The 21,872-nt window shown below is 41.2% G+C and overlaps 2 protein-coding genes across 3 annotated transcripts; one reads left to right on the top strand and one right to left on the bottom strand.

The window, feature by feature from the left end:
- Window positions 1-2,365: 2,365 nt before the first annotated feature.
- LOC308168682 (UAP56-interacting factor-like) lies at window positions 2,366-9,100 on the bottom strand. Of its 2 annotated transcripts, none has more exons than XM_080543296.1 (9): window positions 8,944-9,100; window positions 6,903-7,037; window positions 6,280-6,476; window positions 5,853-6,022; window positions 5,310-5,424; window positions 3,661-3,719; window positions 3,311-3,385; window positions 3,056-3,191; window positions 2,366-2,520 (listed from the first exon to the last, which is right to left on the bottom strand). In XM_080543296.1, exons 1-9 carry the CDS (start codon window positions 8,999-9,001, stop codon window positions 2,419-2,421), a joined length of 1,047 nt encoding a protein of 348 aa, XP_080399422.1. In that variant the 5' UTR covers window positions 9,002-9,100; the 3' UTR covers window positions 2,366-2,418. The 2 variants fall into 2 exon arrangements, with proteins under 2 accessions (XP_080399422.1, XP_080399423.1); XM_080543297.1 differs by having other exon boundaries at window positions 2,366-2,517.
- Window positions 9,101-10,026: 926 nt separating this feature from the next.
- cpdp (CPD photolyase) lies at window positions 10,027-16,319 on the top strand (the record flags this gene model as incomplete). Its single annotated transcript, XM_080543150.1, has 9 exons — window positions 10,027-10,276; window positions 10,697-10,845; window positions 11,123-11,305; window positions 11,627-11,785; window positions 12,564-12,762; window positions 13,158-13,310; window positions 14,191-14,312; window positions 14,572-14,731; window positions 16,171-16,319. The coding sequence occupies 9 exons, from the start codon at window positions 10,027-10,029 to the stop codon at window positions 16,317-16,319; spliced, it is 1,524 nt and encodes a 507-aa protein (XP_080399276.1).
- Window positions 16,320-21,872: the final 5,553 nt, after the last annotated feature.

Here is a 21,872-nt window from a genome sequence, read left to right as displayed (position 1 = left end):
TGGAGGGGAGCGTCAGAAAGATATTTTTTTAAAAAGAGATAATCCAGTGTGGGGAAAAGGGGTTTATTTTTAGCCTTTGCTGTTTCATGTTGTAAAGTAACAAGTGGGAGAGTCTATTTTTCAGAGCCACCGCCGCCATTACTTCAACCTGAGTCCAATCCATGCATCAGGCTATAAGTTCTATTGTTATGACTATTTATTACTGGGCTGCTATTTTCATAAAGGAACAATGTCATGGTAACCTGGAGATCCTTTTCTTCCTCTTCTTCTTTTCTTTACAGTGTTGAAAAAAATAAATAATAGGCCATCAAACAGCCATCCACTGGGCTGTGTATTACATCACCTAGTTAAATATGTTGGCAATAATAAAGAAACTCTGACAAGTCTAACACTAAAGGAACGCAATTTTTATTTTGCAACTATTCTGTTCACAACAGTCAATATTCAGATTGAATGTACATTTTGTATAGAGTTTAAAGTATTACGAGCATAGCAAGTTTGTAAAGGTGAACTGAACACCAATTCTTGTGACCTGAAATCTCAAACATGAATTTGCAGTAGGCTTGTTTTGATGAAGACAATTTCAATTATATTGCAAGTTTCTTTGTCTAAAAAATTTAAAGTTTATTGCCATACTCCCCCCCTCCCTACCCTCATGTCTTGTGCATATGTCTTTTTTTGGGGGTGGGAGGGGGAAAAGCTGTGAAATCGTTCAACCTACTTTGTAACCAAAGATGCAAAGCTGTGTAATTCGATTATTATTTTGTAATGCACACTCTATGTATTTTTTGTTACTTTTTTTTCCACAACAACATATTTTTGTTGCTGTTTAGCATGTTCTGCATGATCTGTAATCTTCAAACCACTTTCTTACCTCATATTTTTATTCAGCACTCTTATTGTAAGATAGTAGTCTGTGAACAATGTAAATGGGGAAAAAGACATGGAGCAAAGCGGTCGAGTTGTTGGAGAGAGAAAATAAAACTAGTGTTATGGACACTAGCTGCAGAAAATGAAGTGAGCCATGTTTTGTTCATTTTAATGGTGTTTGAATTTCATATGCCAATAGTTTTGCTACATTGCAAATTTTAATGTATTTAAATAAATGCAATATTCAGATTCCAAATGTTGTCCAAATTGGGTGTTTGCTTTATAAACCATTTCAACATATTCTACATACAGCCAACCCACTTGTCTTGAGTTTATAACTTTTCTTACTTAGGCCGCACGAAAGAAAATAATAGTTCCGCAACTGAACTTCAAATGGACTGTTGCCTAGTAACCTGAACACAAACATGTAGTCTAATTAACGGTCATTTAGTAGAACATCTGTGCGGCGGAGTGATGCACATATAGTTAAAGGTCCCAGTGCTGTTATACTGTATATCAGCACTCATGGAATGCCTCTTGTCCAATCAAATGACTTGGTCAGAACTAACTGTTGTATAAACTGAGTGTATGCCAATGATGAGACAGACAGGTCAGATTTATATCAAGATGAACCTGGATGAATAAAAGTTCAATGAGAATAAATTAACTGATTTATTAACACTTTACAGTGCATCATGACTATCATACTCTGTTTAGAGGTATACAAGAATTGTTTCTTAACCTGAACCTCAGTCAGGTTGAGAGCAGTAGTGTGATTTCAATTAGGCCACCTGTATTTGAGTTATTTGGCCACTAGATGGCAGTGTTTGCTCTCATTTACTGCTGGGAGAGGCATATTCTGAGTTGATCTTTCTAATCCCCTTTGATGGGGCCTGAATACATTAAATCTGTATTCTGTAAAAATTATTTGTATATTCATAAACAGTTATTTCTGTCACAGAACTTGTGTAAAATACCATTTGTTTTTGAAACTGAGAAAAACACACAAATGTGGCACATTTATTTATTTGAAACAGTTAAAAAACGAACGAACTTTCAAAAATATTGATTCAATCAAAAAAAGAACAAGCAAAAAAATAACTTACACCATTCTAAACAGCTAAAAAATGAAACCCTTTCATATTGACAAATCACAACCCAGAACTCAGAAAATAATCTTCAGATGGCTGACAACTTCCAGCAGCCCAACTCCCAACAGGAGTTGCAGAACACAATACAAACCTATCTGAACAATGATAATCGAAGTAGAAGTATAAAATATTTGTTTCCCCATCTTAGATAACAAGGGGGGGGGGGGGGGGTCAGTGTGCAGGTCTGATAGGGCTTTCACACCGGCAGTTCCGAACGTTGGCGCTGTCTGGCGAACGAGCCCGCGTTCATACCAGTGTATCGTTCGCCAGACAGCGCCAACGTTCGGAGGTTTCCGAACGCGAACGCGAACCGGCGTTCGGAACTGCCGGTGTGAAAGCCCTATGAGTGGAACACAAACGGTTCTGAGGATCCCCCTTCTTTTGCTCTTGTCACTAGTTAACCGACTGTGACAAATCTGCTGCCTTTGCTTTCCTGTGCCGGGTGGGCGGTGCGCTGGTCTTTCAGGATGCGGAATCGCTCGTTCAAAGTCATCGTCTGCTGTGACAAACAACAGTTGGGAGATAAAATCTCGTCAGAATAATCCAGAACAATGTTATTCTCTTACCAGCACAACTGGAGGATAGACAATAATTTCAATTATGTACCGAGGAGAATCAGAGCAGGTGAAGTCCAGTGTCATAATAATAATAATATAATAATAATAATAACTTTATTTGTATAGCGCTTTACGTCAAAGTGCTTTACAATAGGTAAGCAACAATTTAAAACAACTATTTCAATTAAAAACACACATAATTTCACAGCACAAATACACAAGCTATGACATATAGGGCCGGTTTCAGAGACAAGGCTTAAGCCTAGTCCTGGACTAAATCACACTTTCAATGTAAAATCTCCATTGAAGATGTTTTTTAGTCTAGGATTAGGCTTAAGCCTCGTCTGTGAAACCGGCCCATAGACAACAGAAAACAGGTGGGTCTTCAACTTGGTTTTGAACACTTTCACTGAGCACTGAGCCTGTCTGATGTCTGTCTAAGGTCAACAGTCATGTACACTTGTATTTGTTTCTCACCGGTTTTGCAACGCTGTTGATGTCAAACTGAAGTGGAACTCCTTTGGGTGGTTTCTTCTCCTCCTCCGCCACCTCCATCTTTAGCGGGGCGGGGCTGGGCGGTGCAGGGGGGTGCAGGGCCCATGCGCTGGGAGGCCTGGGGGAACACAGGACAGAACATTAGCTAGTTAGCTATGACAGGATACTCGACAGCAACTCAATCAGATACTCAGTCCTCCTGACAGTGTTCTTTCTGTCTGCTCAGATTCTACTCACTCAGGCTGCGTTCTGGCTGTGGGGTTGTCAATGGAAACGGTCAGGATCCCGCTGCTATTTGTTGACGTGCGCCACCTGGTGGTTCCAAGAGAATAGGGATTTAATGTTAGTAAACCAACGTGAGGCACACATAGGGGCTTTCACACTGCAGAGGCTCCGTGTCGGTTCCGGTTTCCCGAACCTATAGTCTGGAACCGGCCGAATGATGCGTTCAGACCGAAAATAAATTGGTTCAGGAGTGCAGCAGATTGCTATTTCTTATTATTGCAGTATGATCTGGTGTACTGTGCAGCCTGACTACAATGTAGTCGATCAAACACAGTTAAACTCTGTGGAAGTGGAATACTCACTGGCGAGTTCTGACTGGAGAAGGAGGTGATGGAGCAGGCTTCTGTACTTCAGCATGTACCTGAAGTAAGGGATGAACAAAAATGTCACAACAAGATGGCGGCTACTTCACTGGAAATTAGGATAATATCTTCCACTACTACAGTATCTGAAATAAACACTATTTTGTATGAAAAAAACCAAAAGACACTTTCTAAACACGTTCTCTTACTAGCCAGCTACTGTAGAATAAAAAACGTCCATGAAGTTCACGTTCACACGAGTGTGAGTGTGTTTGCTGCTGAGCATGTGAGGAAGATGATACAACTTTTTATATTTTCTTTATCACTAATTATCAGATTTAGATTTAGATTACATTATATTAGATTACATTACATTTAGTCTCCTTCCTTCTTGCTCTCTTTCACATCTTCACAGCCTAGAATATGACACTTACATTGTTACATTTTTGGCATTTAGCAGACGCCTTATTCCAAAGCGACTTACAATCAATACATTTGAATACTATGTATTCAAATGTATTGATAGAAGGAAAACCCTTCTTCTAACCCTTTTTTTTGTGTGTTTTTTTGACACTGGAGAAACAGAGAAACAGTACAAGGGGGGCAATAGAAGTTTTTAGGGACACAGTAGAGGGGAAAGCGGGTGTCTTCAGGAGACGCAGTGCTGAGGGGCAGAAGATGTCTCACCCACTGACAACATCATGGTTCTATTTTTTGGTTCAGGCTGAGAACCAACTTTTCAGGTTCCGAACCAACATATTTTCGGTCTGAACATGCCGGCCGTTAGTAATTACAGGGTGTATACAGGAATCTTGAGGTTAATTTGAAAGTGACAGTTGGATCTAAGTGACAGTTGACACTAGAACAGCCGTGTCTATGCTACCTACTCAGGGTATATACAGGAATCTTGAGGTTAATTTCAGTACCTTTCTAAGACCTTTCTAAGACCTTGTCAATATTTTTCCAGACCTCACCGCCACTTCGAGCTGTAACCGTTTACATCAGTGACACCTTTAACTTAACTGTTAAGTTAAAGGTGTCACTGATGTAAACGGTTACAGCTCGAAGTGGCGGTGAGGTCTGGAAAAATATTTGTACGGTAAAAATAAACAGTTTTAGTTTGCAATAGACTAGACCACTATCATACAACAGAATTTAGTTTTTTAATAAAACTAATAAATTCACGAACTTTTACTAAAAGTTCTCTTTGGACAGAGTCTAATTCAGAAAAATACCTACAAAATTCAAGACCTCATAAAACCGTGATAAGACTTTTTAATACTTATTAAAGGTCTTGATTTTCCCAAAATTAATTTATCAGCTTTTAATACTTTTCAAGACACCGCGGATACCCTGGAATTAGGTTCAGAAACCGGAACCGGCACGGAGCCTTGCCAGTGTCAAAGGCCTATCTTTTTTTTTTAAGGTTATTTTTTCTCCCACTCAGTCCCACTCATTTTTGTACATTTTATTCGACAGATACAGTGAAGACAGACAGGAAAGTAAGGAGAAGAAGGGAGAGAGAGTGGGTATGTCAGCAGGGCATGGGGGGCCGGATTCGAACCCATGCCGACATGGGCATGTGTGTGCACTGTAGACCGTGGTGCCAGACCACTGGACCACATCAAAGGCCTATCTTAACAGCATACCTTGAGTCCCCTGCGGGAAAGGAAGGTGGCCTGACGGGCGTCTCTCTGGTTCTGACGGGCGTCTCTCTGGTTCTGAGGGGCCTCTCTCTGGTTCTGATGGGCTGGCGGTAAGGGCCTACATGGGAAAGACAGGTTTAGTGAGACAGGAATGTAAATATACAGGACCTCGTGAGGATCCTAGTGGGTGAAAAGCTAACATAGTAATAAGTAAGTAACGTTTATTTATATAGCACACAAATGTACAACGACAAGAGCCGCCCAAAGTGCTTAACAGATCAAATATAAAGAGAAAAACAAGATAAAAGAGATAACATACAGATGAAAGAAAACTGATAAAATAGAAAAATACACTAAAGGCAAGGTGCAGTACAAATAAAAGTGCAAAGAGTGCCGTGTCGGGAAGGCAGGCTCACCTTTGGCACATGTTCATCGCCTCGTATGAAAGTGCATTATCATACAAGAGAATCATGTGTGATCATCTCAATAAGCCAGCCTAGTCAAGTTAATTAAAGGTCCAAATGAAGCTCTTATCGGTTCCCTTACCGTCTCCGCAACTGAGTGGGTCTGTGTTGTGTTGTTGTATTGGGGCCTCTCTGCATATTAGTCTGTTGTCTGTAGGGCTGCTTCCTCTGGCTGTCAGCCTGTCTGTATTGGGCTTCGTTGCTTTGGATGAAGGGCCGTGACTGGACGAAGGGCTTCTTCTTCTGAAATTGCTAATAAGGATGCAGGGTACATACAGGAATGTTGAGGTTAATTTGAAAGTGACAGTTGGATCTAAGTGACAGTTGGATCTAAGTGACAGTTGGATCTAAGTGACAGTTGGATCTAAGTGACAGTTGACACTAGAACAGCCGTGTCTATGTTACCTACATGAGAGGGGTGTTTGGAAAATATTCAATCTGGAACCCGCAACCACATTCATGATACTGACAGAGAGAGGGAGGGAATCAAGGTGTGTGTCCTTAAGTACCTGATTAACAGCGGGTCTGTTGAGTGGACTGATGCCTTTTTGTAGTGCGGCCGTCTTACGAGCTGCCAATCCGGTGATGACCCCTTGACCCCGATGCCGACTAACTGGAGGGGGGAATCTTCTGCCTCGACCCCCCAACCGTACCCCGCCTCTAGTCACCCCGCCTCTAGTCACCCCGCCTCTAGTCACACCACCTCCTACAGGGTATATACAGGAATCTTGAGGTTAATTTCAATACCTTTCTAAGACTTTTAAACTAAACTAATAAATTCACGAACGTTTACTAAAAGTTTTTAGGACTCAAACTCTTTGGACAGAGTCTAATTCAGAAAAATACCTACAAAATTCAAGACCTCATAAAGACTTTTTAATTAAGGGTCTTGATTTTCCCAAAATTGATTTATCAACTTTTAATGCTTTTCAAGACACCGCGGATACCCTGTCCTAGAAATGGTGACAACATATTTTGATCCACACAAACGTGGTGCTGCATGGCAGATCAAGTTGACTGACATTATCAATGTTGAGCCAAGGATGCTTCTATACCAGGGAGCTATGCCATATGTATATAGTAAAGTTATTATACAGTTTGTGCCTGCAGAGTTATGAATGCATATGCATACCTCTCTGAATTGGGCCTCCAGCCCTTGGTGGAGCTCCTTTCCCCTGGGCAGAACGACCGTTCAGGAGCGGCCTGGCGTTCCCTCTCCCCTTCCTCCGAGTCTGCTGCTCTCTCTTGTTTAAACGGATGATATCATCTGCGGAAGTGAAGAGGAACAAAACATTGTAAACTAGTTGAGTATCACTGAAATCTTTCTGTCAAAGCAAAATGCAAGGAAGGGACACAATCCCATGGTCATGAATATAGTAATCATTTGCACGGCGAAATTGTCAATGCAATGGACTTATGTGGTGTAAACACAAGCACATATTATGTCCAGCAGTTGTCAGAATCAGAATTATTTTTATTGCCAATATATATTTAGTATTATTATTATTGCACATCCAGGAAATGGACTTGGTGAGGTTCGTGCATGCAGTGCATAGGCCATAAAACATTTATAAGCAACATTACAGCTATAACATTAGTAGTCTAGCAGGAAGGGCCCTCAGATTTTGAGATACCCCTACTACCCGAGGTAGAACAAATGACAACAATGATTTCTCTTATCTTTAGGGTCTCCCATTAATGAAATTGATTGTTGTCAAATTTTATTTTTGGGGAAAATATGTTTTTTTGGTTGTTCTTTAGAGCTACCCCAATCCCTGAAAAAGAGCCACATTAGACCAGGCCGAATATGGGGAAGGTGACAAAAAAGCCCATAACTTGAGAAGGATCACTCTTTTAAAAGCCCATAACTTGAGAATGATCACTCTTTAAAAAAGCCCATAACCTGAGAATGATCACTCTTTTAAAAAGCCCATAACTTGAGAATGATCACTCTTTTAAAAGCCCATAACTTGAGAATGATCACTCTTTTAAAAGCCCATAACTTGAGAATGATCACTCTTTTAAAAAGCCCATAACTTGAGAATGATCACTCTTTAAAAAAGCCCATAACTTGAGAATGATCACTCTTTAAAAAAGCCCATAACTTGAGAATGATCACTCTTTAAAAAAGCCCATAACTTGAGAATGATCACTCTTTTAAAAGCCCATAACTTGAGAATGATCACTCTTTTAAAAAGCCCATAACTTGAGAATGATCACTCTTTTAAAAGCCCATAACTTGAGAATGATCACTCTTTAAAAAGCCCATAACTTGAGAATGATCACTCTTTTAAAAAGCCCATAACTTGAGAATGATCACTCTTTTAAAAAGCCCATAACTTGAGAATGATCACTCTTTTAAAAAGCCCATAACTTGAGAAGGATCACTCTTTTAAAAAGCCCATAACTTGAGAAGGATCACTCTTTTAAAAAGCCCATAACTTGAGAATGATCACTCTTTTAAAAAGCCCATAACTTGAGAATGATCACTCTTTTAAAAGCCCATAACTTGAGAATTGATCACTCTTTTAAAAAGCCCATAACTTGAGAATGATCACTCTTTTAAAAAGCCCATAACTTGCGAATGATCACTCTTTTAACACTCCTTTCCTCTTCAGATTTGCTGAGGTATGAACCAGGTGGCTGTCCTACATCACCAAATAGTCAGACAACTATTTATTTACCTAAATAAATACTGAATTATAGTCCTGTAAACTTACTTAGCTTTAGTTTAGACGGAAATTGTACTTTTTGGTGACAGGAACATAGGACTCCATCACTTTTCTCTCATTTGATTTATCAGAAAAACAGAAATCCCTGAAAAATAATATATCATTACTGAATTGTCTAGGGTGCTATTGAACACTAACCAGTAGTTGTATGGAAATTTGACAACAATGAATTTCATTAATGGGAGAAAAAATATCTAAAGATAAGAAAAACCATTGTTGTCATTTGCTCTACCTCGGGTAGTATAGGGGTATCTCGAAAACTAATGCTAGACAGCTTGCTTAGGCTAAGCTAAGCTACATTGCCTTCACGTACGTGAAGGCAATGTAGCTTAGCTTAGCCTAAGCAAGCTGTCACGTACGTGAAGGCAATGTAGCTTAGCTTAGCCTAAGCCAGCTGTCTGCAGACCCCAACATCAACACAGTGGCCGCGAGGCCTCTTACCCAGAGACATGTCCACCCTATCAGGCCCCTGTCCAGACGCAAACCCAACGTTGCTCATGCTTTCAATCGGTCAACTTCGTGCAATTATATCGAAAACACAAAATGTAAGCTACTTTCACTTCAATAAAAAGTCGTTCGTCAACTCAAACTAGCTCTCTGGTTGTTGCCTCCTGATTCAACAGCTCCACAGGAAACCCCCTCCCCCTAACGCACGCATGCGTACTTGGCCCAGGGTGGTGCATTGTGGGAGATGTGGTTTTTGGAAACACATGCATGGTCGTTACACAACCAAAACATTTACACACGTTTAGTTCAGTGGAGTCAGTGGGGTTTAGCTAAGGCTGTTGTTTGTTGAGGTACGTTCACCCCACACGTTGTTCAATTCAAAGGACTTTGCATGCTGTATTGTAGGTAAACATCAGACGTTCATTAGTACAGACTTTTCCTTTTCCGAAGCTCGAGACTCACCTGCACTGACAGCTCTTATCGATCTGGTTCTGGGTCCTTGCAGCCGTGTGTAACGTTGCTCCATCCAGACTTTTAAGGTTTCTGTGTGTATTATTCATGTACGGTATATATCCTAGCTTTTGTGTGCATGTGTGCATCTCTATTCTTTATTATTATTATTATTATTATTATTATTCTCTATTATTTATGTATGCATCTCTATTCTCTATTATTATTATTATTATTATTTATTATTCTCTATTATTTATGTATGCATCTCTATTTGTGTGCATCTCTATTCCCTCCTCTCCTTGGTTAAATCACGTATAACTAGATGCTAGATATGTGGACTGAAGATAAAGGAGAAAGAGTGGATGCTGTGAAGGAGAGCCTCCTCCTTCATTTGAAACATTGTTTTAAAAATGTCACATTGTCACAGATGTATTGTGACCAAACGGAGTGTGTGAGAGTGAGAGTGTGTGAGAGAGAGGTGTTAATTGAGTATTTTAACTTTTCCCTGTGTTGCACATTTCAGAATCCAAGCACATCTTGGAGTTGGATAACCCTCAAGTGACCAGCAGCAGACTGCTTGCTGCCTTTACCCCTTCACCAAAGTATTCTGCCAAGCAACCCACCATGCCAGCAGGAAAACGCAAAAAGGCAAGTGCTGCAACATCTGCCAAAAAGCAGAAGATGGTTCCTCTGAAGGAGGGGGAGGGGGAGAGGGCCAAGGATTGGCTGCAAGGCGAAGTGGCAGAACGACGGAGGGAGAAGAAGGACTTGGAGTTCAACAGTAGACGCTTACGTTCACTGTCCCAAACTCAGGAGATCAAGCCAGGTTCAGAGGGGATACTCTACTGGATGTCCCGTGACCACAGGGTCCAAGGTGGTGACATGATTTAATCAATTACAAACACATCACGCCAAAAATCTGCTTGTTTTTTCTTTAGCCATCTTCAACACCAGTAATGTTATGTGAAGTGAAGTGAAGTGAAACTTTATTTATATAGCGCCTTTCGTACATGGATGCAACTCAAAGCACTTTACAATGATTGAAAACAAGATTACATCTTTGCTTCTAAACAAGCATACATGTCAATAACACTACGGTAATAATAACTTGTATAACTACATCAAGCTTACACTAATAATAACTTGTACAACTTGTATAACATCTACTTTGCAAGCTTACACACTAATAATAACTAAACAAGCATACATGTCAATAACACTAATAATAACTTGTATCTAATAATAACGTATGAGTTTGTCCTGTTTTGTTTCTTCTGTGTTGTGTTCTGTTTAGATAACTGGGCACTGATCTATGCCCAGCAGCTGGCCCTGACTGAGAAGCTGCCACTGCACATCTGTGTGTGTCTGGACGTACCAAAATCGGAGGTGGCCACCATCCGCCATTTTGGCTTTATGTTGAAGGGATTGGAGGAAGTGGCAAAGGTAGAAAGCTTTGTCTATGGTACCTCTGACTCAAATGGATCGCCTTTTTATACTAGCTGTGTGTATTTAGATATTTACCTCACACTAGCAAACACCAGTAAACACCAGTAAACACCAGTAAACACTAGTAAACAACAGTAAACACCAGTAAACACTAGTAAACAACAGTAAACACCAGTAAACACTAGTAAACACTAGTAAACACTAGTAAACCTAATCCAACAAGAAAGTACTAAAGCTACTCTGTGTGCACCCACATACCTTTCCCCTCTCACAGGAGTGCAGTGCCCTGGATATTCAGTTCCACCTGCTCCATGGCTCGCCTGGGGAGGTTCTGCCGGGCTTCGTGGCGGACCAGAGTCTGGGGGCGGTGGTGACTGACTTCTCTCCTCTCAGGACGCCCCTGCTTTGGGTGGAGGAACTCACGAAAGGGCTTCCCTCTGACATCCCCTTCATACAGGTGCTGTCAGGTGCTTCATACAGGTGCTGTCAGTCAACGTCAGTTCGTGACGTTAGAATTATAAGGTTCTATCTCAATTTCTGGTCAAAATTTAGTTTTTTACATAATCTGATCCATTAGGTGTTTATTAATGCCTGTGTGGTGTTATTTTTAAAATGTTGAAATTTTTGAGTTAGTAATTCATAAAATACAAAGGTTCCATCTCACAAAACATAATGGAATGTAAAAACTTTGACGCTCAATATCTCTGAACTGCCCTAAACGGAGATAGAACCTTATCATTCTAAGCTCACATAGAGACCTCCCTCCCTGTCACCTTAGGTTGATGCCCATAATGTAGTGCCTTGCTGGGTGGCATCAGAGAAGCTGGAGTACGCTGCCAGGACTATCCGAGGGAAGATAACCAAACTCCTGCCGGAGTTCCTCACTGAGATTCCCCTTGTGGACAAACACCCTCACACAGCGGTCAAAATGGCCAAGGTAAGTGGTTGTTTAATAGGAGTGGACTTGGCAACACGGTGACGTCCATAAGTGTCCTCATATAGTGAAACAAGCAACAAACCTGTCTCTTGGTTGGCTTATCTCCCTTTCCTCTTCCTTCTGGGCATTGCATATCTGAATGCATGACAGATACTAGAAATAAAATGGCAATAGGTCCACCTAGCCTTTCAATATTTTAAGGGAAGGGGAACGAAGCTTGGGGTTGTTTTCAGTAAGGGCTCTAGTCTTTTGTGACTCGGTTCCAGACATAAGACATGTTCATAAATGTTTATCATCAGGGGAAAAAGTGCAATAGAAATGTGCAATAACTCTATTCTAAGTGCCTATTTATACATTTATATATTTTTACAGTATTATTATAGTATTATAACACCACTGACCTCATGTCTTTTAGCTTGCTTTTATAGTTGTTTTTATTTTCTTAAGATTGTTGTCTTTATTTGCACTTGACACCACAGACCTCATTGTCTCTTAGCTTGTTTTATAGCATTTTCGTTTTTTAATTGTCTAGTGTGTAATATTTGTGATATGTGTATATGTTTTCTGTTTTTGCACCTTCAGAAGAACCACTACAATTTCATTGTATAGGCAACTGTACAAGGACAATAAAGTTTATTCTATTCTATTCTATTCTCTTTATCTCTCCTCCTCTCTTCATGGTGTGTGTGCACCCACTGCCCTCAGATATGTTGCTGCAGCTGACTAATGACAAGCACGTGTGACTTCTGTCCTGTCCTGTCCTGTATGTGTCTGACAGACAGTGGACTGGGCTGAGATTCTGGCTACTCTGGAGGTGGACAGGACCGTCGAGGAGGTGGACTGGGCCCAGCCTGGGACCGCAGCAGGGTTCGCCATGTTGGAGTCCTTCATCGACCTCCGGCTCAAACACTTTGCCACCCACCGTAACGACCCCAACTCTGCTGCCCTCAGTCAGCTCTCCCCGTGGATCCGCTTCGGTCAGTGGAGAAACCTTTTTTGTCACTTGCGTCCTCACAATGACTGGTACACCACATCCTATGACATGCACACATTCCTTGTGTTGCACACTGTGTGTTGTAGCCCTTATCCTCACCATGCTCTTCTCTAACATGTCGTGAGCTTAGAATCATAAGGTTCTATCTCCGTTTAGGGCAGTTCAGAGATATTGAGCGTCAAAGTTTTTACATTCCATTATGTTCTGTGAGATGGAACCTTTGTATTTTATTAATTACTAACTCAAAAATGTGAACATTTTAAAATATAACACCACACAGGCATTAATAAACACCTAATGGATCAGATTATGTAAAAAAAACTCAATTTTGACAAAAAATGGAGATAGAACCTTATTATGTCCTTCTGCTCTCCCCAGGGCACTTGTCAGCCCAGCGTGTGATACTCCAAGTCAAGCGGAGCGACAGTCGTGCCGGGCCGTCCGTGTCCTCCTTCACTGAGGAGCTGCTGGTACGCAGAGAGCTGACGGACAACTTCTGCTTCTACAACAAGAACTATGACAGCGTCAAGGGTGAGTGAGGCGCACTGGCGGACTCAGGGGGGGGCAGGGGGGGCGAACGCCCCTCCTGGTGCCCCCACAGTTGAAAAACATCTCTCTTAAGTGCCCTTTTGAGTGGCAAAATTAGAGGATGTGCCCTATTGGTGCCCCTCCAATGGTCTAAATTTGACCATGTGCCCCCACAGTTGAAAAACGTCGCACTAAAGTGCCCTTTTGAGTGGCAAAATTAGAGGATGTGCCCTACTGGCTGCCCTTCCAATGGTCTAAACTTGACCATGTGCACTGATGGGGTCCCATGTTGTGTAGTAGGTGGCCTTTTTTTCTTTTCGCCCCCCCTGCCCCCCAGTGCGTTTCTCAGAGGACGTTTCATATGCGTCATTATACAATCATATGCATTCTCATAAATACAGTGCAGTAGTAGTGGTAAATGTATACATATTATAGGTATTTCCACACAAGAAAAAGTTCTAAATGTAGCCTAACTATTAACCATAATAACCTAATAAAACCAATAATTAGGCGCACATTAATGTTGACTCACCTAATGAGAAGGCTGATGTTGCATGGCAGACACCACAGGGCTCGACATTAAGGCTTGTCCGCGTGCCTGTCCCAAAAAATCCCAATGCTAAATGTTCAGTGCTATACTTTCTCCAAACCTTTCTTTTTTTGTTTCACGGGCGGGACATCACTTGTACCAATGTACCAATGGCTTCTTTCTTTTTCAGTGTGCCTGATGAGTTAATCTAAAAATGTACAGGTCAATCGCGGTCCGACTTGGGTGATCAATGAATGTAGCGTGTACATGATGAATTTTTGAAGGTTTTAAAGAAAAAAATACCATGAAATGATATGACATGGAATTGTAATTCAAGTTCTGTACTTGACCCAGGTGCCAACGAGTGGGCACAGAAGACCTTAAAAGATCACGCCAAAGACCCCAGGCCTTACGTCTACACTCGAGAGCAGTTGGCGAAAGCCAAGACGCACGACAAGCTGTGGAATGCCGCCCAGGTAAAGAAGCACTGACCTTCTCAACTCTCTGACTCTCACAAGCCAAACCTGATTTAGATTTGTGTCTTATACACAGAGTGACAACCACCCCAACCATACCATTTGTGTAGGTTAAAACATGTTATGCCACCCCCCACCACCATGTAAAAACATGAGCAGAGAGCCAATGGTCTGTTCAAATGGTGATGTAAATGTGCGATGCTATGTACATTGTTAATGTGCAAATAAACCCCATATTTTTGCTTGGTTCCTTCTCTAGTACCAGGTGGTCACTGAGGGGAAGATGCATGGGTTTATGAGGATGTACTGGGCCAAGAAGATCCTGGAGTGGACCGCCTCACCAGAGGAGGCGCTGTCCATTGCCATCTACCTGAACGACCGATACCAGCTAGACGGGCAGGACCCCAATGGATTCGTAGGCAAGTGACACACCAAAAGGGTTTCTCCGGAGCCCCCCTGGGGTCACATGGTAGAAAAAAAATATTTGATGTGTGAATCCGTTCCCTCTGTTTAGTAATTTGTGACACAGCCCAATGAAAAGGGCTACCTGTAGGCGAAATCATTTTTCAGTTTTTTACATGCTTAAACTACAGATTGTAAGCTTTCAAATGATGCATCATACATTGAAATCGGAAACAAATTGAAGACGACATGAGTATTTGAAAGTTGCTACACCGGAAATCACTAAGCACAGAAAATCCCCATCAAAGATAATGAATCCCCATCAAACAACAAGAAACGAAGTCATTGTGTTATAGATTACACTTATTTAATGAACGTAAAACTGTTCGGAAAAATAACGAGTGGGTACTTCACATCTTCGAGTTGAATGTTAGCTAAAAAAACGAAAATTTGAAGAAAAAAAAAAAAACTTTAAAGACGAATTTGACGTCTTTCTCATTTCCGAGAGGTGTCCAGAAACACCAGGAGCAGTCACATTTGTTAGGGTTAGGGTTAGGGTTAGGGTTAGGCCCTACGAGCCAAAACGATCGCAAGGATTCTAGCCCTAACCTAACCCTAATCCTTGCGATCGTTCTGGCTCGTAGGGCCTAACCCTAACCCTAACCCTAACGAATTACTCAACAGAGGGAACGGATTCACACATCAAATACTTCTTTTCTACCATGTGACCCCAGAAGGGGCTCTGTACTAATCCTTGACTAAAAAGCATGTTCAACATACAACGTTCATGTTCAATAGAAATATTCCAGCCCTAGTTCAGGACTAAAATCACAGTTTTTAAGGAAGTGTGATCTTAGTGACCTCATGTCCATCCAGGTTAGTCACTCATTCTTACTAGCATCTGTTTTTCGTAATGTTATTATGATATTGATGTTAGGAAGTTATTGCATAACATAGGTGTGATCAAGTCTTGTCTGTCAGTGTTATACTGTATCTGTACTTAGTTTTTGTCATGTGGCGACCGGAAACCCCTATTGGTGTATTTGGTCATTGCACTCAGTGTCACCCCCTGTGTATTCGGTTGTTAAGTCTGACGTCAAACATGACGTTTAGCAATTTCCGGGTCCAAACCAGAAATTCCCTGCACCAGAGTACCAGTGAACTACAGCGGTAGCATGACAGTTCAATCGTTTTTTATACAACAAGGGACGCAGCACTTTCCCGTTCTTCCCATATTTGTCAGCGTCTTTGAGGTTCGGAAAAGCGCTATATAAATATAATGAATTATTATTATTACTGAGGCATTTCGAAGACAGTGCCTCAGCCAACGTTGGACCCGGAAACACGTCACGACTTAACAACCGCATTGTGTCTTGTGGAACTTAATTTTGTTGCAACACTAATTGCCCCATGTGGGATAAGTAAAGTCAAACTCTCCCTCTCGGTCTCTCTGTAGGTTGCATGTGGTCCATCTGTGGGATCCATGACCGGGGTTGGGCGGAGAGGCCCATATTTGGGAAGATCCGTTACATGAACTACGCTGGCTGCACCCGCAAGTTTGATGTGGCCCAATTCGAGAGGAAGTACTGTCCCAAAGACCAGTAAGGCAAAGAGAAGTGTCTAGAAGGAGGATGAGGAAAAACTCACTCAGGATGTCAGAGCATTCAGATACCTCTTCACAACCGTCCGTAACAGACTTTTAGCTATGGCTAGCTTCAGCCACAGCCTAATGCTGCTAGTGATTTAGTGATTTCAGGAATCCATTTCCAGAATGGGTTAGTTTTATGTAACTATATGGACTGCAAGAGCTGTGGACGTTACATGGTAATCAACAGGCTAAAAGGTCATATGTAATATGTTTATTATATCTAAATGACTAAGCAAATGATGTTTACAGTACATGTTATTGAATACAGGTGTGCTTTATTGACATTGCTGATAGTTTCCTGGTTAGTCCAGAATATGACTGACAGACCTGTCTACCTCCTCCTTGTCGAGCTCCTTGAATTTACCTCACTCTTAGTACAGTGACCTGCATTTACATTTTGTACTGTACTATTTTCCTTTATTATTATTTCTCTTTTGTATTTGTGCTCCCCCTGTTATAGATTTGTTAATATGTTGTGTTTTAGCTGTTGTTTTCATATCACTGGAGAAATATTATACTTTGTATAACAAATACATACAAAGCATAAAACCTTGTTTTGCCCAATAAAGTTTCAAATAGTTTTTCTGTGGTCAAGAGAGTATTCTCATTGTGGACCATACAAGTATCATAATCTCACTTCATTTCATTTGAAAAGATAGTTTCTAGATAGTCATTACAACAATAAGCGTTCATAAGGTGCATACTGCATGCTCTCCTCCCATCTTGTGGAGAGGGACAAACAGTGCTAGCAATGATATGCATACTACAATGACAATTCCACAGTATCATTGTTGTTTTTGTTGTCATTAAGGGGGTCATACATTTTGGAGGCTGGAGGTTATTGAATTAATCTGTACTGTATGCAGTCTAAACTCAGTCCTCTGCTTCTATGGTCTCTTGCTACCAGACTGCTATCAGGGTTGTTTATCTTATACAGGGAACCGTCTTGGTTGTGTATCCTTCCCACATCTCACACCGGCCATTCAGATAAATATTATTCATAAACATGTTGCCAAGCGGGGGGTATTCTTCAAGATATAATTTACATGAACCCTATTCAGTTACACCAAAGTTACACTGATGGCCATGTGAGTAAAGAAAAAAATATATATTTTCACTCGATCAAATTTCAGGACCCTCCTTTCAAGACTTTTCCTAGATATGTGCGTTCTACCACCCAGTATCCTTACATTTTCAAAATCACATCAGGATGAGCTAGTATAAAGCTATTTTGCAGTGTTTCTGTGTAGGAAGCAGGCTAATTTACAAGCGGCCAACTAGTGGTCGCTGTGTGTGAATAGCAGCTTGAGCATTGTAAAGAGGGCGGCTCTTTTAGTAGGTAAAAAAAGCATGGCTGTTCTAGTGTTAAGGACATTTGGAGTGAACGTTCACCCTAGTGGGGCCTCTCTACCTGGATAGCTAAAGTGCATACTGTGCTTCTCACCCATTTACCTTTGCTCACCAGTCAGTGCTGCTACTCACAGAATAGCAAATAGCTAATTACTTTGGAAAGAATGCAGTGGTGCCTCTAGTTCACACAAAAACCAGTGGTGTGTATAGAATCTATTTACCTCACTAAGTGGTTTTTGATTAAGGTCATTATAAATACAATTATCCAGACATGATAACAGGAGGACACTTAAAAGGTAAATGATTTACACAATCCATGTGACACATGAACTTTTGTTTTTCTGTTATCTGGACAAACTGATAATAGTGTAAATGTGTGTGTGTGTGTGTGTGTGTGTGTGTGTGTGAAGATGCTTTCTTTCTGTTTAAATCTGTTCTGTCACTCCAGTCTGAGTAGCATGACCACACCATAGCAGCCGTTTGACATTGACGAGTGCTGCTGAGTCTCAAAGTAGCTTTTTACACTCTGAATCTGTCAATCTCTCAGTGACGCTCTGCTTGAGAGAGAAGGGGAGCACGCCCAGTATGGAGGTCGGAGCAGGGAAGGCCAGGACGGCCATGAACGTTTGAACAAGAGAAATAGCCTCACGCTGTAATGTTGCCTCACGTATCATCAGGATCATAGACTCTTTACTCTGCCTCTTCAAAGGACACAGCTGCTGTTGAATAGAGACTAGAGAATATACTGTATATAAGTATTCTTATATGGGGCGGCTGTGGCGCATGAGGTAGAGTCTCCGTCTAATGATCACAAGGTTGGCAGATCGGCGGTTCGAGTCCCGGCTGGCCACATGTCGAAGTGTCCTTGGGCAAGACACTGAACCCCAAAATTGCTCCCAGTGAGCGGGCCGGTGCCTTGCATGGCAGCTTACCGCCGTTGGTGTGTGAATGGGTGAATGAGAGGCCGTTGTAAAGCGCTTTGCAGCAGCTTTGGAGCAGCAAAAAAGGCGCTATATAAGTGCAGTCCATTTACCATTTACCAACTACAAGGATCTCCAATACAACAGGCTTTGTAGGAAACTTCCACTGTCACAAAGGTGCACCTCAGGTCATTGTCCTCAGTGTTTTTGTGTCAATTTTTGCACAATTGGATGGGAGGAAGTTGGTGGATTAGGTTTTTCCACTCATTTAAATTGTTTGTGTTTTGTTTGTTTGCGTATCACTGAATCATCCCTCTGTTCCGCTCTCTCCAACACTTGTGCTGACAAACGTACACTCACACCCACCCACACACTCTCACACACACACACACACACACACACACACACACACACACACACACACACACACACACACTCACACCTACCCACACACCCCATCCAACTCGAAAAAATAAAGTTGAGTATAATACTTCACAATAACTTCATGTACTGTACATTCAAACATTCAAATAACTAAATATTATCCCTCTATACACCAGAGAGTGTAACTGTGGGTGGCACATTTTCAGCTTCAATCAAATAGATTCACTGCAGGGCTCATTGTGGGGGTCAGTTTGATAAAAAGGCCTAAATGGAGACTATAATCAAAGGTCTGTGAGCATTATTGATCAGCCCATACATATTTTTCTTTCTTTTTTAGGTAACTATAGTGAGAGGATTGACAGATTTTCTCTCATCCAACGGGGAAGATACTTTGGGTGTTTCTAGCCTAAAGACAAAGGGTTGAGTGAAAGGCTAAGGTGCTCAAAGCAATTTTCGAAAGAATAATCCATATTTATGACAACAGAAAGAAATGTCAAAAGCTACCATGAAAGAAAGCGGAAATAAGATCATTGTATTGATGCACAAAGAATTCCTTAACCAAATGGAACATGGTGAGATCCACTGACAAATGTGCTTTGGGGGTATTGTACGGTCGGTCGGTAATGTCCTATATATATTCCTCCCACATGTCTTTATCCTATCCTTTTGTGGTTTATTTGTCCAGTTTAATAACCGCAGCACTATCTTCTCCAATTGGTCATGTTTTGACTTTTCATAATGGTGGGGTAGATTTATGTTCTCTATCGATGGGCTGGTTATGGGAAAAGCATGATAGCAGATAAACAAAAACATCCTCTCTGAAGTAGGCATAACATCCTTTCCACCACTGATGGAAGTCATTGACCTAGGGTGTCATGTCATGAGAATGAGCGTCATTATCTGCCTTTGTAAGATATAGCCTAGCCTATACACATCTCCATTGTGCCCTTGTTACGTCCACCCCCAGGTGGTCTTACTAGGGAGAGGTAGAGAGAGAGAGAGAGAGGGAGAGAGAGAGAGGGAGAGAGGGAGAGAGGGAGAGAGGGAGAGAGAGAGAGGGAGAGAGAAAGAGAGGGAGAGAGAGAGAGGGAGAGAGAGAGAGAGAGAGAGAGAGAGAGAGACAGAGAGAGAGAGAGACAGAGACAGAGAGAGAGAGAGGGAGAGAGAGAGAGAGAGGAACGTAACAGCCTGAGTGAAGACCCGCCCGCCTTAAGAACCCTGTACAGTAACGTGGTGCTCCAAATCAACACACCAACAGTCATTTAGACCTTTAAGGTACTGTACCCCTACTATACCCCTCTACCCATAGTATCTACACAATAATTCAAAGCCCTAAGCCATAATCATCTCTTATTCAAGTAGTGTATTTTTCTGTAAGTAAAACTTCTTGCAGTGGCATGCAACACAACAAATAACACATTACTACACGTTATAGCCCCAAGACAAAGAAACAAACAAAAACTAATATAACAGTAAATTACATTACATTTGGCTCTGACATGGGAGTGATTTCTTTTTATGGTTAATATTTTATATTGAATTTCACAGAGACATGTTCACAACAGGACATAACGACAACAACTAGTATCCGTGGGGGAGGTTATTGTCCCATGTAAGAGTAGAAAACTAGTTTTGCACTTCGTTATGCAGTACATTGTCCATAAACAATAACAGAGAATGTTCTTTCTCTTTTTTATTTTTTAAACAAACTAACAAACAAAAAAACAATGTCACATATCAGAAATAAACAGAAAAGAAAATGACACAACAAATGCCATAATATATGGGGGGATCACCCCCATCGGAGACAACATCCAAGTCTTACAGTCCTAGACACAGCGGCATCACAAACACCAACACAGTAAATAATATTGTGACCCGTACATTACAGATCTGTTACACATTAGTCTTGTGTACTTTAGGAGTGATTTCTGAATGCAGTGTGTCTATCTAGCAATAGATGGCGCCTGCACACCACAAGTGAATGAAATTATGTGATTAAGCTACAGTCTTGTGAAGAAATTAGGACACAGCATTAAATATTTGGTTATTTTTTAATAAGTATGGACATATCAATACTTGGTCTTCTTTTAAACAATATCTATAGATAAAGATGATGTAGTTGAGCCAAAAACAATGAAAATGTAACTTATTTAACAACAAATGAACAAAGATGCCAATTCCTGCTGAGGTAAAACTAGTTAGGACACCCTATGCCCTCATAGCTGGTACTGCCCCCTTTGGCTGAAATAATCATAATATGATTATTATATAATCAAAATATCAGTTAGACATTTCCTATAGCTGTCTACCAGTCTCTGACATCGACTGGGAGAATGTTTTTCCCATGCAGAATTCTTTCAGCTGTGTGATGTTTTTGAGTAGTGTCTTGCATGCACAGCCCGTTTCAAATCACTCCACATTGGTATTAAGATCTGGGCTTTGACTTTGCCATTCCAGAACTCCATTTCTTTCTTTGTCTTGCCATTCCATGGTGGATATACTGGAATGTTTTGGGTCATTGTCATGTTGCGTGGTCCACATCCGCTTCAGCTTCAAATGTGGACGCTCTCACATTTTCCTCCAGCACCCTCTGATGCCATAAAGACTTCATAGTGGACTCTTCTATGACGGTGAGCTGGCCAGGCCCTGCTGCAGCAAAGCAGCCCCAAACCAGGACATTTCCACCCCCATGCTTCACAGTTGGTATGTGGTTCTTGTGCTCAAATGCTGTCTTTGGTTTGAGCCAAACATGTCTTCTGTTACTGTGCCCAAATAATTTAACTTTGGATTCATCTGTCCAAAGCACATTGTTCCAGAAGTCCTGGTGTTTGTCTAGGTGTTCTCTGGCAAACT

The sequence above is a fragment of the Nansenia antarctica genome, assembly GCF_963989245.1.
Source record: "Nansenia antarctica genome assembly, chromosome: 12".
NCBI lineage: Eukaryota > Metazoa > Chordata > Actinopteri > Argentiniformes > Microstomatidae > Nansenia > Nansenia antarctica.
The sequence above is the reverse complement of the archived record's forward strand: the minus strand, read 5'-3'. Positions and strand labels throughout refer to the sequence as shown.

Coding starts and splice junctions, on each gene's coding strand:
- LOC308168682 (XM_080543296.1), bottom strand. CDS start 9,001: ATGAGCAACGTTGGGTTTGCGTCTGGACAGGGGCCTGATAGGGTGGAC. Junction 7,038..8,943: donor TAGGGTGGACATGTCTCTGG/GTAAGAGGCCTC, acceptor TCACTTCCGCAG/ATGATATCATCCGTTTAAAC. Junction 3,720..5,309: donor TTTCCCGCAGGGGACTCAAG/GTATGCTGTTAA, acceptor CCCTTACTTCAG/GTACATGCTGAAGTACAGAA.